The 24,453-nt window shown below is 37.6% G+C and overlaps 1 protein-coding gene across 1 annotated transcript; it reads left to right on the forward strand.

Annotated features, from left to right (window-relative positions):
* Positions 1–745: 745 nt before the first annotated feature.
* Positions 746–19,748, forward strand: crbn (cereblon). Its single transcript, XM_006807586.3, has 11 exons — positions 746–856; positions 1,116–1,228; positions 1,363–1,565; positions 2,824–2,973; positions 5,588–5,750; positions 8,132–8,194; positions 8,296–8,380; positions 9,695–9,810; positions 13,451–13,515; positions 16,471–16,602; positions 18,025–19,748. Exons 1-11 carry the CDS (start codon positions 784–786, stop codon positions 18,206–18,208), a joined length of 1,347 nt encoding a protein of 448 aa, XP_006807649.1. The 5' UTR covers positions 746–783; the 3' UTR covers positions 18,209–19,748.
* The last annotated feature ends 4,705 nt before the right edge of the window (positions 19,749–24,453 follow it).

A 24,453-nucleotide genomic window follows, 5' to 3' on the forward strand; every position in this document is an offset into this window, starting at 1 on the left:
GCTTGTTTCTTCTTAAAATAAATATGGCTCAACACCACCAACAAAACCAGCTAGGGCAGCAAAACAAACGAACTAACATTAACATTAGTGTAATCGATTGTGCTGTTTGTGCGGGGCTGTAAAAGTGATTTTAAGCTCAGTGTCAAGGTCCTCCTGTCCTCCACAGCTGTCTGCTAAGGTTTTTGCAGCATTCACATCCTTTTTGCATGTTTCAGCTTGTTCTGTTTGTGGATATTCTGGCATTAGTTATCCATAAAATCGTAATGTCATTTTAAAAGGTTTTTTAAAGTCGATCTTTGAACGGCGTGCATCATAAAGTAAAAGCTTTAAAAGCAAGTGGAACCTGCATTAAGTACTAACTAACATCACTAATGTCACATAGCTTTGCTGACATGCAGCCAAATTTAACTTTTTCATGATCTTTGTCATTGGAACATTTGTATCGCTGCACAAATAAGTGAGATAAAACCCAGTACTTACTTTTAGAATTTTACTTTTTGGCTGTCGCGTTTGAGCTATTTTTAAAAAATTGTATTTATTTATTATTTCTAATTTCCTTTTTAAATTTGTTTCCTTTTTCCTCTATTTTTTTCCCCCGACGTGTTTTTTTATGCTTTTGCTGCGTTTATTCTGCTTTCGTTTGGCCCCTCGGGGCCACCGTAGTAAAATGGCATTTCAACAGTGTGCATTATGTAGCGATGTCGTCGGGGGGCGCTATATTTCCCGCGGGTACTGCACATTGTTACGCCGTAGAAGAAGACTTAGTATTGTAAACACAAGGATATGGCTGACGAGAGGGGTGGAGGGGAAGACAACGCCAACGACAACATGGGGAACCAGTTACAGCTCTTACCAGGTACCCGTTAAGCTGACCGAAAGCCCGCTCGGTGTTTTCACCGGGACAATACGTTTCTCTTCCTTCTGCTAAATTCTAGCTAACACACCACCACAGCAGGCCACTGTTAGTGATCACACTCACTGTCTCAACCCTCTGCTTTCGCTTTCTTTTCAATTATGCCATCAGTGCGATTTATTAAGGTGAAGCTTTTACGTCTAAGGCTTGTCAACGAGCTACCTAACTTAGCCTCTCTGTGTACACTTGTGCGCTGTGACAGACAATGAGGAGGAGGAAGAGGAGGATGACATGGAGACCGAAGATCGAGACAGTGAGGAGGCAGAAAAGCCCAACATCATCACCTTTGACCCTAGTCTTCCCACATCACATTCAGTGAGTCATGCATCACAATCCCTCTTATTCTAACATCTCTTTTTCCATGATTTGCTTTCATGCATGTGATCCTTCTCAGAGTTTTAGTTTCTCTGCAGCTGCTGTGTTAATCTAACCCCCTTTTTGTGTGCCAGTACCTGGGTTCAGACATGGAGGAGTTTCATGGCCGTACGGTCCACGATGACGACAGCTGTCAGACCATTCCTGTGCTGCCACACACAGCTGTGATGCTGGTGCCGGGCCAGACGCTGCCTCTGCAGCTCTTCAGGCCGCAGGAGGTCAGCATGATGAGGAACGTCATCCAGAGAGACCGCACTTTTGCTGTGCTCGCACACAGGTGTGCTGTTAAATGATGCTGTTAAAATCTCTGTGTATGCTGGCAATCATGGAAAGATGCACAGCTCTTACAAATTGAAAGCATTTTTTTGTTTTCATTTGAAGAAAATACAGTTGTGGTCAGAAGGTTGCAAACACTCATCCTAGGCATGAATGTCACTGCAATTTTGGGCTTTTAATGATTTCTTTGAACTGTTTTTTTCCCCCCAGGCTTGAATGATTGTAAAACATATATCAGAAGTTTGAATTTATTTTGGATTTTCTCTAATCCATGGAGGGTTAAAGTTATACACTCTGGCTTACGCACACTCACTTAAGTCTCCAAATATGTGAAGGTTATGCAGTGTCTTTTAACCTGACAAGTCTTAGGTCTATTAATATCTCATTTCTGATCACGGTTGACCACAACGGGTAGTGTCTCTTTCCCAGGATTGACCAATACTTAGAACAATGGGAAAGTCCAAGGACCTCACTATAAAACCAAAATGAATGTTTATGTTTTGTTTATTTGTTATGGTGGCACAGGTGTTTAGATTTTCCTGCACCTCAGGTGATTGCATGAGGGTGTGGTCGCATGTTATTTACCTGACACTGGCGTCAGGTGAGGCTGCAAACCTAGTAACACAGTACTAGCTGCATAAATATGGTTGTGATAGCATCATGGTCCGGGTTTGTTTTGTTGCCTGTGGCTCTGGTACATGGCACAAAGTACATGAAATAATGAAAGTGTACCACCTTTAAATTCTTCAACTTTAACTCACTCACAGCTAGATGGTTGAAACTTGTATAGAATTGCATCTTTCAGCAGGGCAATGATCCCAAACACACATAAAAACTTGTTTTGGAATGGCTAAAGCAGGTAAAAGCTTCTGGAATGGTCTTTCTAAAGACCTCAAATCAATTGAAAACTTGTAGACAACACTTAAAAGCCAGGTCCATACCAGGAAATCAATGAATTGAAACACACTCTTAACAATTCTGCCAAGAAGAGTGGCAGATCCTCTGTGGATTATAGAAAATCCCAGATAAATTCAGGCTTGTGTACCCCAATTCTTGTTTTAATGTTTGTTTGTTTTGTTGTTGTTGTTTTTAATCCAAAATTACTATGGCATTCATGTCCATGTTGAGTGTGTGTAACCTTGTGACCACAGCTGCAAATTTCCATGACTCTTCTTTATGTAAACTGTTTCTTGTGGGTCACTGAGGTGGATAATTCTCAGTATTTCATTTCAATTTCTGCATCTGATGTGTGTCTGCAGCGATACAGGTGAGCCGGATGCAGAGTTTGGAACTACGGCTGAAATCTATGCATACAGAGAGGAGCAGGAGTACGGCATTGAAACAGTCAAAGTGAAGGCTATAGGGAGGCAGCGATTTAAGGTCCACGAGATAAGAACTCAAGCAGATGGGTAAGTTGAAGTTCCCTCATAAAGCATTAAACCAAAGGTCGGGGCTGAATTCTTACTGCCAATCCCTGGTTCAAAGATGTGCGACAAATCAACAAAGCCACATATAACCCTTAAAAAATGCCAATTGAAATAAAATATATGCAAATACGATATCTCTGAGCAGGTCAGTAGTGGATGTAATATAATGGTTTGTCTAGTTCGGTGTACTGGGCTCTGCTCCAACTTCTGACTTCCTGGAACAAAGGAAAAAAAATGCAGCCAGCTGTGGAACAGAAAATGGGTGCAAAACATTTTTCTTGTTTAATTCAGAGTTTCTGCAGTAAAAAAGGAAACTTTGTTTCTTGCATTTAGTGAGACAGCTGTTTTCTACAGGAGTTGCATACCTGCAGGTTTTCAGCCGGACAACAAGTCAGAAACACATTTAGATGAGAAGGAAAACTATGTCAATAATGGCACAGAGACACACCGTCAACAGTCACACAGTATTTGACCACTAGGGGGCAATCTAACACTTCATAAAATCATCATAACTAAAAACACAGGTTTTTATTGCGTCACAAACTGCTTCAAAACAAGTAGCATGGAGGCTGTCTCTAATAGATTTATTTAAAAGAAATGTCGTTTTTTAAAACATTTGCTTGTGGAAACCAGAGACTACAGCAATTCAGCATTGCGCGGATGTGCATGTGGATGTGTAGAGGTGATGTCAGCTCTATACCTATCTATATTACCAAGAGGTGGTAAACAGACACTACACAATATGAGATTATTATGATTTTGAACATTTTGCAAAATGCTGTGTATTTTAATAACATACTGTATATTGCAATTTATCATCAACTGCAAAGTATCTCTTTTATCCAATAAGATAATGTTATGTCATTTTAGTTCTTTTTTTTCTTTTTGCTGCAAAATGAGATTGTCGAGCATATCAACACTTATCACTAAGAGTCTGTAATCGGTCTACCTTTGAATGGGGCAAGTTGGCAATTACACGCAGTCTGTTTCTAATAATTCAATGGTAAATCATTGAAATTTGCATATGTGTTGCTGTCTACATAAACTGAAATTCACATTTAACTATTACATTTATGCTCAGCAGTCTTCCTCTTCTATTGGAACATAACCAGAATACAACCAGCTGACAGCAAGTTGTGTCGAGTCCCCTCGAGTTGTGCTCATTGACAAAGACTCATTCAGACTGATGGCAAACTGTCTGCATTTATAAATTAGACAGCATGTCTGTGCAAACCTTTAACAATGTCTCTGTGAGTGACTGCAGTCAGTTCAAATCAGAATGTGACTGTTTGCAGAAAGATTGTCTCCTCTTGGGTGATCTGTGCATTCGCCTTATGACTGCACAAGTGGTCATGCAACCATCTCGCCACCATAAGTCCTATTTTTACTTGTGTCACTGAGTCATTAGCCTGCTTTTAATTTGAAGTAGCTTGGTCAAGCTAAGCGTGTCCAGTGTTGGATGGTTTTTCGGTCGAGATGATTTAATGTAAGTTTGCTTGGCTAACATTATCACAGGATGCATGAGATGCCCTCTCATGCATAGTACTCCCAGAGTATTTTAATGTATTTAATAAAATATCAATATTTAGTGTCTCCAGATCCATACAATATCACCACACAAAATTACAATCACAATACTATGCTTTAGCAATATTTTTTTTGCCACCTCTAGAATCATCCTCACATGTTGAAATTTGTGAAACAGCCACAAAGGCAGTAAGAGGGCTGTTGCAACAACAGATTTATGTTTCTGACTTATTCCAGAGTTCAGTGCAGCTGCGTTAACTTCTTCAAGTTAGTTTGCATCTGTGTAAATGCAAAGCATATTGTCTTTTTGGACTGAAAACAAAGGAAGCATTGATAAAGATGTATCTATTGAAGTCATGTAATAGATCATATTAACCCACATCCTCCCTGGAAATCATCGGCACATACTGTCCATAAAAATGAGGCTTTATTAAGGCATTTTCCTTTTCTCTAATTGAGGTTATATAATACACATACAGTGGTTGCCATGATTGTGTTGACCTTCTGTTGTGACTCTTGGAAAATACAGCATTTAATCAATCACTCAATTACATGCAGTCTGCTCTTTCTCTTGTTTAAAATTAAAATATACTTTGTACTTTTTCTGTCTATTCTTTCTATTTCAGTAAACATCCTCCCTGTAATGTTTCTAAGATTTCCTGCAGAGGGAAATATTTGTAGGGTGTGTCAGGGATAAGAATCTGCCTTTCACGGGTGGAGGTGGAGGGTTATCAGTCACATCCAGTAGAGACAGTGAGTCTGTGTTACCTTATTTGACAGAGGTCTGTGCATTTTCCCAATATTTCATATAGTTTGATAAACAAAATGTGTATCATGCTACAGAAATTACACCCCAGTTAACAAACCCTTAAAATCAGTTGCAGATGGCACCTTTTTGTGATCACCTCAATGATCCAAACATCCTGTAATGTAGCGTTTGGCCAGTGCACCAATGTTTAATCTACTATTTGCCTGCTCAGTTTCACTCATATTCTGCTGTCATCATTCACATTTCCCTTCTTTTGTGTCACAGGTCTTTGTTATTGTCTGCTTTTGTTCCTCTTCTCAGGATCAAACAGGCTAAAGTGCAGATCCTTCCAGAACGAATCCTTCCAGACCCCCTCTCCGCTGTGCAGCTAACGCCTCTGTCCAGGCTCCACATGCACCCTTCTTCCAAACCTCCAAGTCAGAGCTGCAAACAGGCTCAGTGCTGGTGGAATAACTACAAACAGGTACAGAGAATCACGCACAAATGTGAAATCTGTGTGCGCTTTCTAAAAGTAACAGTTTCTGCTTTTGGAGATGTTCGAATCAGATGACAGTGACAAGAAAGTTAAGATGAATTTCCTCATCTAAGATGCAAAATGTATTTTTTCCACTTTGAGAAACTGTTCAGTAAAACATCAGATCAGTCGGTGCCTGTTCAAATAATCAAAGTCTAGTTTTGTCTAAAAGTGAAGACCTGAAATACATTCAAAGAATTACTAGAAATATATGGTGAAGTTTCCATTTGAATCATGAGCAAAATGAGCATTTTCACCCTGAGACTGAATCCCACCCTAATCCTATACTGTTAGATCCAAAGGTTTTTGGACAGTGACATAAAAAAAGATTATGCCTCTCTACACCACCACAGTAGATTTTAAATCAAATCACAATTTTTCCTAAAATGTTGCATTAAATACCTAAAAGTAATTGGACAAACTAACATAATGTTAGTCTTTGATAACTGCAAAGCATGCTCTGTTGGGTTGAGATCAGGTGACTAACTTGGCCACCGAAGAATATCTAAAATATTTTGCCTTGAGAAAATCTCAGCTCGCTTTTGCAGTTTGCTTAATCCATTTGCAGTGTGAAGTGCAGGATTTGGTTGAATCTGAGCAGACAGAATAGCCCTGTACACTTTTATCATTCATCCTCCTGCTTCTATCAGCAGTCACATCATCAATAAACACTAGTGGTCCAGTTCCACTGGCAAACAATACATGCCTGTATCATGACACTTCCTGCACTATGTTTTACAGATGTATTTTGATTTGGCTCAAGGGCTGTTTTTTCCTTCGCCATACTTTTCTCTTCCTAGCTCGTACAAGTTCTTCTTGGGTTCATCTGTCCAAAGAACTTATTTTAGACCTATGCGGGCTCTTTTAGATGTTTTCTGGGAAAGTCTAATCTGTCCTCTTATGGCTGAAGGGGTATTGTCATCATCACAGTTAGCGGGATGATTGTGAGTTTGTGAATGTGATAACTCGAGAATGAGGCAATGTATGAATTTAATAGAGTGGGTGCAGCTAATAAAAATCTCAACGACCTTGAGTTTGAGCCCAAGGTCAAGTTTTCTGAAAATCTTTTAAACGCAATAACACAAGAAGAAGTTCATGTAGGATTTTGAAATTGATCCCACAGGTGTCTCTGCTACTAGGGTGAGTCATACCACTGGCGATTATCAGTGTTTTTGTTCTTTAGTGTAACCAGTAGTTTGCACCTCCTTTCCCAATCATGAAGTCATCTCTTAATTGTAGACTTTGACAATGATACAACTGTATATCACTGAGTGTTCTTGACTTGGTCAGATGTTGCTATTAAATTAATTTGGTTATGATCATTTGGTAGGGTTCTTCTGTGGTCTTTCAGGCCTTTGATTGTTGATTTGGACCTAAAATTTGTGCTGTCGTAGGTTTGTTTACTTTTTTCAGTCTAATGATGGCCTCCCTCACTTCCAATGACATCTCGCTAACGAGGGAAGAGACCTCATCTGCTTATTATACTGATTAACATTCAATTGTCCAATTACCTCTGAGCCCCTGAATATTGTTATTAAAAACAATTAAAAAAAAACAAGATAAAAACGTCTCTAATTCCTAAACTGTTAATGCAGTTAATAAAACTACTTGAATTATAGCTGAAATCCTGCCAATTCAAACACATTTTGATTGACTGATTCAGATCTGTTGTGGTGAAGTACTGAGGCAAAATTGCAAAAAATGTGTCATTGTCCAAAAATTCTGGGATTTTTACCTCCATAAACTGTAAATGGTAAAAAAAAAAAAAGATAAGTGGCTTTTTTTTCTGTCTTGTAATATTAAATATCGCCTACATTTAACTGAGTGCTGAATTATAGCTTGATATTTTTCTGGTTTAGCATGTTTGGAGTTGGACATGCTAATCTTTATTGTTTGACATTTCGAAATACAACCTGTACGTATAACCTATGGTGTGATTAGTTAGTACATAGTTCATTTTAATCCAGTTCACTCACATGAATTGACTAGTTGTTGCAGCTGATGTGTTTCATAATGTAAAGATGTGAAATAAATCAATACAGTTAAAACCAGTAGAGAAAGTGACTTAGTGCAGATATGTTGGCAGGTGTTAGATTGTTTTAGTAGGAGAAAATGTTAATGTCTACTGTTACAGGAGAATAAGTAGATGACATGTTAAGGTATCTGTGCAGGTGATATTAACACTGGATGTGAAAGTAGCCCATGTGCAAAACTGTGACCTGGAACATGCTACTTTTACTTCTCTATATGACAAAGGGACGGATCTTGTGTTGCTTCCACAATCATCAGATTAGATTTGATTTAAGTGATACATGTGTTATTGACCACAGAGAAAGTTTCACTGTGCCAGTCTGACGCCATGGCCACCCTGGGTCTACGCACTCTATGATTCAGTAAGTACTGCAGCCCGCGGCACTTCCTCCTCTATATATAAACATGACACACAAATGAATATAAACCAAGATTTCTCGGCTTCTGGTGGTTCACCTCACAGGAGTCGCTCATGAACAGGGTGAAGAAACAGCTTCACGAATGGGATGAGAATCTGAAGGATGATTCCCTCCCGGCGAATGCAGTAGGTCAGACTATGTTGATTTTATTCCAGAAGGTACAGGTACAGATGAAGACAAAATTATTACCTCCCTTATTATTAAAGTGATGAAGTCAAGGGGGATTTCTACATAGCTTTTCTAAGCACACTAGTTTTTTTTGCAGAATGTCACTTGAGAAAGTGTTGTGCCAAAAATAAAATAAATCAGTTTAGATTTAAAAAAAGGAATTGTTGATGGTCACAAGGCAGGAGATGGATATACAAGGTTTTCTGAGAGTCACGAACTGGAGTGAGACGTATCAATAATAAATTCAAAGAGAGCTACCTGTACAGAACAAGAATGGCAGAGGCAGGAAGCCAAAAAGGCTTCCAAAGGCTCTGGAATGAAAACTAGTGAGAAATGTGTTTAAAGACCCCAGAACAAAATGCAGAGACACTAGTAAATGATTTAGCAAAGTCAGAAATTGTAGGCTCAAAGGACACTCACTGGAACGCCACACAGGAATGGACTACAAGGTTCCTGAAGGGGAAAAACTCCACTTCTGTAGAAAAAGACGCTTTTAAACCAGACTGAAGTATGTTAAAGACAACCTGGAAAAAGATTACGCAGAACTATTTGGCCACAGAAACATTGCTTATATTTGGAGGAAGAAGAGCGGTGGACAGCCCAGAGAGCACCACAATGAAACATGGTGGTCGGAGTATCATGTAGGGATTCTTCGGTGCATCTGGAGCTAGGAATCTCATTAAGGTGGAAGGAATAATGAAGAAAGACATGGAGGTTTTAAAAGAAAGCAGTCAGCAGCATAACTGGTTCTGGGTCATTGCTTTGTCTTCCAGCACGGTGACTCAAAACATACATGGCTCCTGGTGAAGAATTGGTATCAGAAGACCAAAGTGAACATTACTGGCTGGTCTGCACAAAGCCCTGGCTTGAATCCGAATGAAAATTTGTGGTGTGTACTGAAGACCAGAAGGAGGAGGGGGTGGTGGAGATTGACCAAAGAAGAATGGGCTGGGGTTGCTCAGAAGACGTGTGTGAGAACCACAACAAATATCTGCAAGGTGTTACTCAGAAACAAGGATACGCACTAGATTATTAGCATCAGGGGGGCTAATAATTTTCACCTGATTGTTTCTGTTTCTTGTGAAATTGTTTTGCTTCTGTGTGCAAAGTAAAATATGGTACGCAATCCCCATTGGGAACTACTTTTTTAGGGGGGCTAATAATTCTGTCCTCATCTGTATGTAAACATGCACGCTTGCAATTTGTTTGTGTTCGTTGTACTTTCTGACCTCTTTATTTCATCGCTCTCTTGTCCTTCTGTCTACGCTCTGTCAGATTTCTCCTACAGAGTAGCAGCCTGTCTGCCCATAGATGATGCTCTGCGGCTCCAGCTATTAAAGATTGGCAGCGCCATCCAGAGACTTCGCTGTGAGCTAGACATTATGGATCGGGTAAGTAAATGTCACCAACAGCCTTGCTGACCTGCCCCAAACCTCAGACATAATTCGTCTTATGCAGTGATAAGATTCCTACTTGTGCTTTACTGAGCACACAGTGTCCCTCTGGTGTGTCTTATTATATTTAACCATGTCTGACGGGGGCTGACAGATGTGTTAGTGCTGCAATATTTCAGTTTTCAGAGTCAAAAGCAGTCATTGCAGCATTTAAGGTTAATGGACTGGTATTTAGCATGCAGTGAACATCAGCTGTTTGTTGATCTGATTTTAGGGAGAGGTTGGACACAGCAAGAGAATATCCATATTTCAATTAAAGAAAAAAACCTCAAAACAAAGCACTCTGGCCACTGTAGATCTGCTTTTACTCAGTCATGTGGGCCAAAGCAGTCACAGGTTGTTTTTAGCCATGTTAGCAGTATGGCTTTGTAGTAAGGACACTTATGCAGGTCAGTGATTTCATCACTTTGCTGCGATTGAAATTGCTTCATAACTGTTACATTTGGCAAAAACATTTAATTCCCACTCCAGATGACTTGAAATCATCTCTGGTCTGGTAGCTGTTCTTCTAATCCCTTTAGTCAGGTCCAATATTTACAGAGACTATTCTTTAGGCCCTCTTGAGTCATTGCCGTACTTGAGCACAGGAAGACATGTTCCACACATGCTCGGTGGAGAACACTAATAGCTACTTTGTTTGTATTCATCTGAAGAGGATGACAAAAAGCTATGTGTGAGTGCTTAATGAGAGTAAAATCAAAGAAGGGAAGGAGAGGAGTTGCATTAAAGCTCCTATATTGTGTAGCGTATTGGTTAATATGGAGACGGGTTACACCCTCACGGGGCTTTCATCAGCATCAAACACACATTGTTTACTCCTTCTTCTCTTAGATACTCCCATTAGGACTCCACACTGTTGATCATCCATTTTCATCTCTCCCAGTCTTTTTTGTCTTTCTCTGTCACATGTCCAGCACCTGACTGTCTGCTCTCACAACATCCCCAAACCTCTTGTGCCTTCTTTTTCCCCCCCTCTTTCCCAGAAGCTCAAACTTTAATAACCTTCTCTTAAAGATAACCATCATTTCTCCTTCCTCTCTCATTTTGTCCGTGAGCCTTCCCTCTAATATGCTCATTCCTAATCCTGTCCATCATTTTCATTCCCAGTGTAAATCTCCTTCACATGAGAAACTACCTACAGTTCTGCTTCCTGACCTTTTATCTCGAACCTGCAATTGAGTCCATAAGTTTCTGTGACATTTCTTGTCATTTTGCCTCTGTACACCAACATAGTGGATTTTATATACTCAAGATTGAAGTGATTGAACTGCAGCGTTTTAGTTTTCATTCAAAGGTTTTTTACAGAAAGCTTTGTATTACCTGTTTAGGAATTTTGGCAATTTATGTGCATAGTCCCTCATTTTCAGAGGTACAAAATGAACGGGATGATTGACTGACAAGGCTAGGTGAAGCCTTTCCCCCGTTATTTATTAAGAAATAAAGTATATGTAATATATGTAAGTTAAGATCATCTAACTAAGTCAGGTTCTGTCAGGTTCTCCAATCAAGAGTCTTCTTCATGAGTCTTAGACTTTAGGCTCCTTATTAAAATTATGTATTTTTTTTTTCAGTTGCTTTTGAGTCTCTGAAAATGGGAGACTGTATAAAAATGGCTGAAATCCCAACACAGTTAATGCAGGACTTGAAGCCTCTGGAATTAAAGCTCAAAGTCTACAATCTTGATTCTTTAATTTGAAACTCACTGTGGTGGTGTAAAGATGCTTAATTACAACAAATTATGGACCTAACTGTATATGACACACCCGATCTCACCTTTCCTTTTACTTCCATCACAAATCATTCCTGATATGCTCTTCACCTTTCTTCCATGACCGGCGGCTCTCTGAATGGACAACACATCTGATATCATAGTGGCTCACACTATGATATCGGGGTCTTAATCTAATAACAAATTAAAAAAAAAATAGAATGCAATCAAGGTACTTAAAAATATTAAATATAAATCACAACAACAGTCGCCTCAAGGCTCGTTATATTGTAAGTGTGGGATTATGATATTATTTTATGCCATGTTAGACCCCTAATTAAAGATTGTGAATTATTATGTAGTTTCAGTTTGCATTATGCTCCTGAACTAGAAGAAGGTGATAATTATTACATTTGGTAAACTGATTTGCATTACATTAGACTGTTGATTTATTGTGAATGAATGATATTGTTTTATGATGCATTATACTGCTGAGTTATAAGAAATACTGTTCACAGAAAGTCATCGTCTCATTTGTCTGATTAGAAGAGAACAGAGCATACTGCCCCATTTCATCAGGAGCAGATAAACAGGGAGCCAAGGTCGTAGCTTAGGCGCTGTGTGAGAAAGAATGTTTAGGCTCTGATGATTAGGAGGGGGCCACTAGAGGCTATAAGAGTTTGATCAAGGCTCCACCATTTTGAGATCTGATGCTGTCTGCTGTATGGTGTCCATCTCCCACGCGTGTGTTCATTAAATCATCGTTTGACTTGACCCGGCCGGACCAGTGTTGTTATTTTGGTTTTCCTCTTGTATCCATTCCCAATATTTGAATCCGTAACATAAGGTAGACCCTACAATGATAAATTCAGAGAAAAACCCCAAAATCATATGGCCCCCTATGAGCAAGCGCTTTGGCCACAGTGGGAAGGAAAAACTCCCATTTAACATGGAGAAACCTCCAGCAGAACTAGGCTGGCCTGGAGGGGTGGCCATCTGCCGCGACCGTTTGGGGTAAGAGGATATGTTAAGCAGTTTGATGGCAGCGCCATGTCTCTGAAAGCTGGGATGAAAACAAAAAAAGTCTGGGAAAGGAAGTAAGGTACTAAAAAGAAATCATTTTGCAACTAATGAATTAAATTGACAAGAGGCCACATGAGTGGGTATAACTTTTTTTTTTTTTTTTTTTTTTAAAAAAAGCACCTTAGAGAGGTAGAGTTCCTCAGAAGTAAAGATGGGCTGGCCTTCACCAATCTGCAACAAATTGTTCCTCAGTGTAAACATACAGTACGTAACATCAAATGACTCAGAGAAGAATAGGCCAACATTCCTCTCGTCAGTTCTTAGTCATTTACAGACTTATTTACCAACATGTTTTCTATGTTGTGAATGAAAAATGGTTTTTAAAAGGTGTGACTCTAGTCAGTTAGCCAAATCCAAATAATAAGGAGTAAAATTAGAAAAACAAACAAACATCTAATTGGTTAGCAAGCTCAGATGACTGATTCAGGAGGAGGATGGTAAGTTAATGTTAATGCCTAATGTTTTTCCAGGCATGTTTATATAAACAGTGATCAGTGTGTCGCACTTGTGTTGAATCAGAAGCTGAAGCTTGATTTGTGAAGTGCTCGTTAAATGTGTTTGCCGATTATCTGTTGTCCCTTCTTTCTGATTGAGGATAATAATCCCTCTCACCAACGACACTGACGTGACCTGAGCTCGGGCCATGTTTTGAGTCGCATTTGTGGAAGCGTGACGAATGGCATGATTAATATAACGTCCTCAATGAGCCTCAACAGTGGACGCTTTGCTTTTTAAATATGTGACATGTATACATATTGTTAAAACCCTCTTTTCTCTGCTCCTCAGTGCACATCGCTGTGCTGTAAACAGTGCCAGGACACGGAAATCACCACAAAAAATGAGATCTTCAGGTGAGCGAGCGCTTGTTTTTGATTTTTGTTAAAATAGAAGTTGGTAATGATCAGCACATAGTGGTTCTGTCTCAGCACTAGTAACATCCTTCTCACATCACTGGAAATTTGGATTCAGTAATAGAATAAAAGATGATGTAACCAACTTCACAGATTTCACAGATTTCCATGTTCAAGTCGGCAGTTTTTCCTGCTTTTAACAATAATGAAGTGTAGTAGGCGCTTCGTTTTTTTAAAATTTTATTTTATTGAAAAACACATGAAATTAAATTACGTTTTTTGAGTTGTTTTGGGAGCTGCTGGCATAATTGGGGGTGGAGGTATATGACAGTTTTATTATGTCTTATTATTCCAAGTTCTTCTTGTTTTTTTTCTTCATTGTAATCACTGAAATTATTAGCACATCAAAGTCAAGACCAATTGTTCTGTCTGTCTGAGAGTTACGTAAACTCTGGGGTTACATCAGGAAAGTAAGTGGTGCTTCTCTACACCTCCTCACTCACACAGTCTAAGTGCACTCTCTTATACGCACACTGTTATATAATGTCATTTTCTGACGGTTTGCTGTGTAATGGTTAATCTGTTTGTCCAACAGTGACACAAAAAACCTTGAACAGTCATGAAATTGCCCAGAACATTCTTAGGGGTTTATGAGAAAAGTGCACTCTCTGTTTTGTCATCCATATAATTTGAGTCAGTGAGTGATTATGTGTGAGAGAGGCAAGCAGACTAATAGTTGAAGCACTGCCTCTGATGAATTTACATACTGTTGGTGCTAATGCATCTTCTTTCAATGCCAGAGCAGAAGTACATTAAATGTAACCATATTACCGCTTTAAAGACTGACTCAACATGAAGTTTTTGGGTCTGATTGTACTTAGCGTGTTTGTGTGTGTGGGACATCAAAATGTCTTTTGATGCGTCATTTCTGATTGTGTTTGGCTTTTGATACTTTAAACCTGAAAATGCAGTCTCTTTGGATTAGATTTACATCATTCATGGTGTGGGTTTAGCGCTGTAAAGGAGCTGCTCTACCGCCTGGCTGTAGCTCAGGAGGTAGAGCAGGTCACCTACTAATCGGAAGGTTGGTGGTTTGATCCCTGGCTACTCCAGTCTGCAGGTTGCTCTCCGATGCATCCATCGGAGTATGAATGTGCGTGACTGTAGTTAGGAAGCACTCAGTATAGAGAAGGTGCTTGTGAGAATGGGTGTGATTGGGTGAATGTGGCATGTTGTATAGAGTGCTTTGAGTACTCCGGGAGAGTAGAAAAGCGCTATACAAGAATCAGTCAATTTACAATTTTACCACTTACAGTACTGTGCAAAAGTCTTGAGTCATCTTCATTTCTTTATATTTTGCTTCCAAGCAGCCAGACTTTCTTGTAACTTTTTCAAGTTGTTTTAAGCAATAGTTCTTCAGGCTTTTCTGAAGGTCTTTGGAAGTTTTCCGTTCGACATTTTCACTCTTTTTCAGTGTAAACCTTGTAACTGACCATTTTGAGAGGAATGTTTTTATTTATTAAGCCACGTAACACTGACCTATGGATCATTCAAGCATAAAAAAGGCACCTAGCTCAAGTGATGAACCAGTATTGTGTCGAGACGTAATACAAACAACCAATTTACCAAGTACTTTGTTACTGGCAGCCTACTACAAAACACATAATTTAATCACATTTGTTTTTGTTGACTCTATAATAAATGCCACAGATAATACAGTTTACAGCATAAAATAGTATTTTTTGCACCAACAAGGTGATTCGCAAAGAGATATTAGGAAAACTTGCCATGTCTCAGCATTGTCTATAGTCTGTCCTTAAAGAAATGTAGGGAAACTGGACAGGACAAAAGAAGAAATGACAGGCTGAAGTAACATCAGCAGATGAACAATATCGGAAAGTCTGAAAGACGAATCCAAATTTGAAAAATGCACAATGGAACGATATCAGCCTTGGCTTAGCCTCTCAAGGTTATTGAAACAGTGTGGGATAATCTTGACAAAACAAACAAAAGACAAAGTATAAAGGTGATCATAGTAAATATTGACTTTCAAGCTCATTTTACAAACTCTTATTTTACCTTAGATACTGTATTTCATTGTATCATTGCACATGTTTTAATAAATCACTGCACTTTCTTTCCATTTTTCTCTAGGGATGAGTTGAAACTTTTGCGCAGTCCTTTTGAGTTTCCAAATTTCACTCTTAGCTCCATGAAAAGGAGCAAATGTTCTCCTCCAGCTAAAGATAGATGACAAATAAAGGAAAAAAAACCCATCATTAGAAGCCTTAACCTCAGCCTAACAGAACAGCTTCACTGGTGCTGGAGATGAACACCACTCCACTAAAAGACATTTCCTCATTTTTCTCTCTCCATGTTTTAATGATGCCACTGTGTAATCAGACCAAATGGGTTGTTATCTGGTGGTGCTAAGGTCTTAGCATAAGATGCATGTTATTTTCATATTCTTCTGTCGCTCTGAAAGAGATCATGACCATCAGGAGAGAGGTGATTTCTCCCACTAAGGCAGGAAGTGGATACCAACCATGCCAGTAAAATGCCTTCACGGTATATCAGAGCCAAAGTCCTTCCATCTAGTGGTCAAGCAATCAGTTTTTAAAATTGTGTGAGTCATGTGTATGCCTGCACTTTTATATTGCATTTTTAGCTTAGCTGAAAATAGCACAGATGAGATTCAAAGTTCTTAAGAAGCTCCACTGAAAACATTACCCAAAAGAGTTAAAATGCTCTAAGAAGGAAACCATGAAGACAGAAAATTTGTCTTCATTGTTAATATAAAAATGATGAGCACAGCTGAACTTTTTGGCATTTTCAATTTTAGACCTCTTAAAGCCCGTTTCCCCTTTTCATTTTCAGTGTCTCACTTTCATGATGTTTTGTTTTCGCTCAACAGTTTACTGAATTCACACATTTTCCACCTTCCTCTCTCTGCAGCCTGTCCTTGTACGGCCCCATGGCTGCGTACGTCAACCCTCACGGTTATGTCCACGAAACGCTGACTGTCTACAAAGCCAACAACCTTAACCTGGTTGGAAGGCCATCTACGCTGCACAGCTGGTTTCCAGGGTAAATATTTTTAGCATACAGCATGAGTGTGCTTTCCATAAATGGATGTTTTAAGTAAGAGACACATCTCTTGATACCTCACAGCCCAGGGCTTAGAATTTAATGGCATCTGGTGTAGCTGCAAGTTGCTGTGACACTGCTCAGTGCCTGAAATTAAAATGCTTTGTACTGTACTTTGTGTCAACTTGGTTATCAATGGTGCATCTCTTTATGCATGTTCAGGTTGTGCAATCTTGGATTTTGCAGTCAGTGAAGCCTCCAAATGACTTACACTAATAATCCGCCCAGCCTCCTTCTCCTGCTTTTCCCATTCAGGGTCACAGGGTGTTAGTCTGTCCTACCTGCCATAGGGCAAACATGAGGGCAATCCCTGGACAGGCCATCAGGCTGTCACTGGGCTCATTTAGTAATAAAATAATCCAATTTAAATTCCTGCAACATGATACCTGTGCAAAGCACTTTATGCTGACAGTAGTGTCAGTTTTTCTTTTAAAATTTTAAGATATTTTTAAAGTTGTAATGCTGAACTACACTGTGAGAGATTTGGTGAATGATAACAGAATTAAACTAACCTGTAAGAATCTGTTTCAGAGTTTTAGAAGTTGAGGTTTAGATTCGACCAGGCGAATCAGACTCCAGAGTCGGACTTGTGATTTGGTTCTGTCGCAAACAAAAACAGTCACACTCTTAAGAGGAATGAGTTTGGACACAAATGACTTCTAGACCGATTTATTTTTCAGTGCAAACGTGATCTGACCTCATTCCGACTCATCTGAGAGATGTACACATAAACAACTCCAGCAGCTGTGCATGCTCTGAATATTGATACACAGATGAGCAAAATCAACAGTTGCTGTAGTTGCAAACCACTACTTATTTTTTCTGCCACATGATAAAATGGGCTACTCCCAAATAATACAGAGTTATTCTAGAAGTTTCTTGAGACATGGTTTGCTTTTGTTTTGTTTTTGCTTTGACTCTGGGCTTACAGAGTAATACTGTGAACTTCTTAGTGATGTGAATTCAAGGTATATTTGACTTTCTGTACATAGGTTTCAGTGTTTCATTTGTATGTTTCACCTTTACTGTATATGTGATTCGGCACGTTTTTTGCTGAGACGTCGTTGAATCTATTCTTATGGCACACTCACAGGGAGCACTGTGTTGGCATTAACTTGGAGCTTGGAAGTCATCTAATCATGCGGCAATAGAGTACAGTGCATAAATCTTAAGTTGCACTTTATTTTTTTATTTACATTGTTTTCTTGCCTCCAAAGAGCCGGACCTCCTTGTAATTTTTAAAGTGGTCCTTAGCAACAGTTCTTCAGGCTTTCTGCTTGTAGCAAAGTGCCAAAAGTATACACAGTACTGTATGCACTACTGATCACAAATGTGAAAATGTGGCACTTTGATTGCTTTCAGGTACGCCTGGACGATTGCTCAGTGTCGAACCTGCGGATCCCATATGGGTTGGAAGTTCACAGCCACCAAGAAGGACTTGTCTCCACCTCGTTTCTGGGGTCTGACCCGTTCAGCCATGCTCCCTCGTATCCCACAGGGTGAAGGGGAGGAGGGCAGAGAGGGATCTCGCCTCTTCTGTCTGTGATACCAGACCATCTATTTGCCTCATTCAGAAAATTCCTGCAAACTTCCCACAGTCTGCATCTTTAGCCACTGTCTGGCTGCAGTTACTTCAATCACAATGCCTGTCACCCCTGGCAACAAATTCAGCATATTAGCAGAAAGGTCACTTTGGCCTTCAAATGGCAATTTTTAAGTGCATATTTGAACAGGCTGGATGTAATTATTATTCTAAAAGGTTCTTAAAATGCGGAGGCAGTGTCAAGGTTGAAAGCAGTCGGTTAGAGTGAGAGTCAAACTGAGACTTGCAGAATAGACCATGATATGTGGTTAAGATCCCAGCATGCAACTGCCTGATCTGCACCTCTTTCCAGCTGTTTTCCAAATAGAAGAACACACAGACCCACAGGGCGTCCCCCTGTGGGTCTGTGAATACATAATACTCTTTACCTTCACCTCCTCTCCTCTGTCTTAGCTGGCTGCATGCAGCTAAAATTGAGATGTCGTCGGCAAGCTGTGATGGCCACTTTAAGCTGTTGTAAAATCCACACACAGTAATTTAATAGTCTAGCATTCAGATCCTTTGTGAGTTTCTCAGATAGGATTTCTAATATTATTATCAGCTGCGAGAGACCGGTGGAGAAAACTGTTTGAAAGAGAGTGCACTCATGTATGTGTAGATCTGTCACGATAGGAGATATTTTGAATTTTGGAATTACAGCGGATGTATTTTTGTATGCAAGAAGGTTGGAAATTAAGCTAACATATTCATTGATGTTTGGTGAAACTGCAGTTTGTTATCACAGTGGATTTGTTTTGTTCGAAACAAAAGAAACTGAAGTGACAATAATGATATTGTGTAATATATCTGATATAATCTGTATCTGTTTTGTATTCACTAGAGACTCATTATCCCATCTGGAGACAAGCATCATCTTTGATTGCACGAGTGAAAATTAGTGATGCATTGGTGCCTTGCGGCAGACTGTTTATCAAAGGTCAAAGCCCACGGAGACAGAGCAAGAGGAGCATTTACCCTTCTTTTAGTTTGTTCACGCGTGGTATGTTAAAATGGTGTGCCTACGCTCCAGCTCGGTGTCTTTTGAAGTGCGAGGAATCAGATTCAGAAAGGCAAAACGATGATAAGATTTAAGAGTTATTATTATTATTATTATTATTTTAATATTCTCTTGGGTTTTGTAGGGTGACAGTTTTCAGGATTTTACTTCTTGTGATTCTGTTGCAAAGGTTCTGGCTCACGTCTGTATTTATGTACGGTAAAACTGAGGCAGTATTTGTTGTTTATATGGCTGTCAACCGACTGTTTGTAGAGTCTAATTTATTTATTTTTTTGCAAAACTCTTTTGCTGATTCTTTGTTAGGAAATTATCTTTTTATGAGTAAGCTGAGTAACAAATGAGAAATCATCTCGAATGTTTGTCTGATGATGTGTTTTTGGATAGAGCACATATTTTTTGGATAAACGCGTCTTTTTCCTCACCTTTTCTGCTGAGAGAGGAAAACATTGTTCATGTCTGTGGGATCACATTAAAGTGGCAATAGATACATACATATATATATATATATTACTATAGCTTATATATGTAAGCTATAGTAGTATGCGCATCTAGAGACTGGTTTGCAACCATCTAGCAACCACCAGTTGCGAGGGAAAAATGAGCATTTCCTGACTGATTGAGAGTGGTTGCTGGGGGTTAATGGCAGCTGCTGGGGAAGTGGTTGCTAAAGATCCAGTTGTGCAGGCCTATTCAGTGACCCCATGGCACCAGCAGGCACCAGGAGAAAAACTGCCAACTAGTTGACCAAAATCTCCTTGTGATTGCTTTGGTTGCTAGCATATTGCTGTGGTTGTAGTTTGAATTGAAGTGTGTGAGTGTGACACAGACAGGAAATAGAGAAAGTTCACCTTCACAGTAAAAGTTGTGTCTCAGCTGAATTTATTCAAAAGCCACAATTTTTCTTCAAGTTGGGCTAGTGTATAGCAAGTATTTGCAGATGAACATTAAAACCACATGCAACACCTGTGGGTTTTGGTGAAACATCATGTTTGCTAACGATTTCATCCAGTGAGAGCCAGAGACCTCCACGAACTGGTGCCAAACATTCGAGGAACATATCCCATTTAAATTTGGCTATACCTACCCTCAAATGATGTACAAATGATCCAAATAGGTCTTCCAGAAAGCCGTCATGAGACAGAAGCTGCCCAGGAGCGGGAGAAGTCTTTTAAGGGACAGAAGGTGCTTGGCCATGTTTAAATCAAGTATACTTTCTGCTCTTTCAGGATGGAGTCATAGAATTTTTATGATTGGAGCCTCTGATAGCCACTACATTGTAATAGCTACTTTCAGCTGCTGCATCAGTCAAAGGGGGCCACCACATATTTGACTTACAGTTGATACCCTTCCTTATGCAACCCCAAAGGGATATGTTTCTCCTGGGATTTAACCAGGGATTGTTTGCTTGTCAGGCAAATGTGTAAATGTGTACATTATGTAATCCACATTTTCTTAATGAGGATTTAAAGTAATTATTGCCACTTTAAGCCACATCCACCGCCTGTTAAACAGAAAGATGGAGGAAACTGCTTGTATGTGACAGTAATTTAACTCAAAAATTGAAAAGCAAGATTAGTGGTTCAATCAGGCAGAGGCTCATAATATTACTACTTAACTATTAAACTTTAAAGAAAGGAGATGATGGTACAAAGTTATTTTTTCTTTTTTGTTTTGTTTTGGCCTTAGGACAGAGGCACATTAGTTGTTTTCACTGGTTTCCAGTCTTCACGCTAACCTAACCAGCAGCTGGTTCTGGGCTTTCTTCTAACAGACATGTCATATTTCTCTCAGCATTAAAAAAACAAACAAGCCCATTTCAAAAAATAATCTATTTCTCTAAAGGGGAGCAACTTACAATTCCAAATTTCTTCCTTGTTATTCTTACTGCTGAAACATGATGTCTAAGTGTACAGAGTTGTATTGATACTTGGTGGGGAAATACCTTTGTTATTTAATAGTTTATCTAGATGTAATCCAATCACCAATCTTCATATTATTGCTGTTCCCTCAAAAATCTGAAAATATGAGCTTCCGAGTATTTATTTTTTAAGCTTTTACTCATAATCTTCATATTTCATATCAAAACACTTTGTTTCGTCGAGCAGATATATCTGCTTTGAGAGGAGCTCAGAAATTTAAATGACTGTCTTGTGATCTTTTGATGATATTCTCCATCATATAACTGATTTGGGTGTTTGCCATGCCGTCTGATTTACACTCACATATTAAAAACTATAACCTGGATGCTTTACTGGATAAATCATCTGTTTGCAAAAGCCTTTGCTCGTTTCACCAAGCCATTTGTTGTACCACAAATTTAAATAAACACGCAGGTTCCAAGCAGTAGCTCTTGTCTGATTTACATGTTTGTCTAAAGAGGACATCTGTGGGAGGTTTTTGAGATGATCTGCTGAGCTGTAACATGCAGGTAGAGCTAACCAACCACCATGCGCCTTCATTGCAGCGTGCAGTATGCAGATGTGACTACGTGCAACTATGCAGATGGACGTGGCTGGAGGATCATTGATATTCTGTAGCACGTGTGAGAATCTAATCAGTTCATGTATGGGAGCGGAGAACCGTCAGCCACTGTGGCCTTGAACGTGAGGGCCCATCGGAGAGGAGCATTTATAGTAAAAAAAAAGTTCACTTGGTTTCACACGTGGACTACGTGACCTATGGTCGTGGTTAAAAAGTAAAAACACCTCATCCCAGATCTTCTGGTCATTATCAAGTCTTAAATGAGGTTAATACACCCTCAGAACAAAAACACATGAAATATTACACTATGTCATTATGAATTTAACAGAAATTGAGCAAAAATGCAGGTCCCATAAGTAAAATTTACCCATGCCTCCAAGAATAAATGCTTACATATACTATATTTCTCATAGTATGATTTCGTCATGAATGTTGCCCCCCATTAGACAGCTTCATTCATTTTTATATGAAAAATGGAAGGCACCATACAATGATCATTTGAAAAACAAACAAAAAAATTATTCAAAACAAAAACAAATTATTCACAGTCACCATATAAATATATATATATATATATATATATATATATTTATTTATATATATATATATATATATATATATATTTATTTATATATATATATATATATATATATATATTTATTTATATATATATATATATATATATATATATATATATATTTATTTATATATAAATATATATATATATATATATATATATAAATATATATATATATATATATATATTTATTTATATATAAATATATATATATATATATATATATTTATTTATATATAAATATATATATATATATATATATATTTATTTATATATAAATATATATATATATATATATATATATATATATAAATAAATATATATATAAATATATATATATATATAAATATATATATAAATAAATATATATATATATATATATATATATATAAATATATATATAAATAAATATATATATATATATATATATATATATAAATAAATATATATATAAATATATATATATATATAAATATATATATAAATAAATATATATATATATATAAATAAATATATATATAAATATATATATATATATATAAATAAATATATATATAAATATATATATATATATATATATATATATATATATATATATATAAATAAATATATATATATATATATATATATATATAAATAAATATATATATATATATATATATATATATATATATATAAATAAATATATATATATATATATATATATATATAAATAAATATATATATATATATATATATATATAAATAAATATATATATATATATATAAATATATATATATATATATAAATAAATATATATATATATATATAAATAAATATATATATATATATATATATATATATATATAAATAAATATATATATATAAATAAATATATATATATATATATATAAATAAATATATATATATATATATATAAATAAATATATATATATATATATATAAATAAATATATATATATATATATATAAATAAATATATATATATATATATATAAATAAATATATATATATATATATATATAAATATATATATATATATATATATATATATATAAATATATATATATATATATATATATATATATATTTATATCTCAACATCAACACATATGCTAACAGGTCACTTTATTAGGTACACCCGCTCAGCACGTTTAAACACACGTCTAATTAGCCAATCATATTGCAGCAATACCATGCATTTAGGCAGGTGCGCATCCTGCAAAAGTTCAAACTGGTCATCAGAAGGGAGACCGATTTAAATGACTTTGAATGTTGTTGGTGCCAGACAGGCTGGTCTGAGCATTTTGGAAACTACTGAAGTGATGGTACTTTCCCACACATGCATCTCTCAGGTTTACAGAAAATGGTCAGAAAAACAGAAAATGTCCAGTCATGGTGAAAACACCTCGTTGATGCCAGAGATCAGAGGAGAATAGCTAGACTGCTTTGATCTCATAGGAAGGTAACAGTAACTCAAATAACCACTCATTACAACCAAGGTATGCAGGAGAGCATCTTTAAATGCAAAACAGGTCCAACTTAGAAGCAGATGGGCTACAGCAGCAGAAGACCACACTGGGTGCCTCTTCTGTCACCAAACCAAATCTGGACAATAGAAAACTGGGGGGGAAAAAAAGCTGTGACATTTGTAGTGTCAGAATTTAGTGTAAACAACACCTTGGATAGCTGCTGGTATGGTATCAAATATATTTTCTTCACACTTTGGGCCCCCTAATATCAGCTGAGCATTGTTTAAATGCCACGGCTTACCTGAGTATGGCTGCTGACCACATCCATCCTTATACAACCACACTGTACCCATTGTCTGATGGCTCAAATCATCTCAAACTGGTTCCTTAAACATGACCGAGTACCTAAATCACCAGGTATCAGCCCAATGGAGAATCTTTGGGATTTGGTGGAACAGGAGATTCACATCACGGATGTGCAGCAGACAAACCTGCAGCGACTGTTTGATGCCATCATGTCAAAATGAAGTTTTTTTTTAAACATTCTGCTTTTATCAGCTAATTTGGGTTCAAGCATATATCCCAGTCTGCTGATTATTATAAGAATATGCCTAACAAGCTCACGCTTCTCTAACTTCCTTGTTCATTTTAAAACTTCCAT

Source organism: Neolamprologus brichardi, chromosome 5 (assembly GCF_056152115.1).
Source record: "Neolamprologus brichardi isolate AB-2024 chromosome 5, ASM5615211v1, whole genome shotgun sequence".
NCBI classification, from domain to species: domain Eukaryota; kingdom Metazoa; phylum Chordata; class Actinopteri; order Cichliformes; family Cichlidae; genus Neolamprologus; species Neolamprologus brichardi.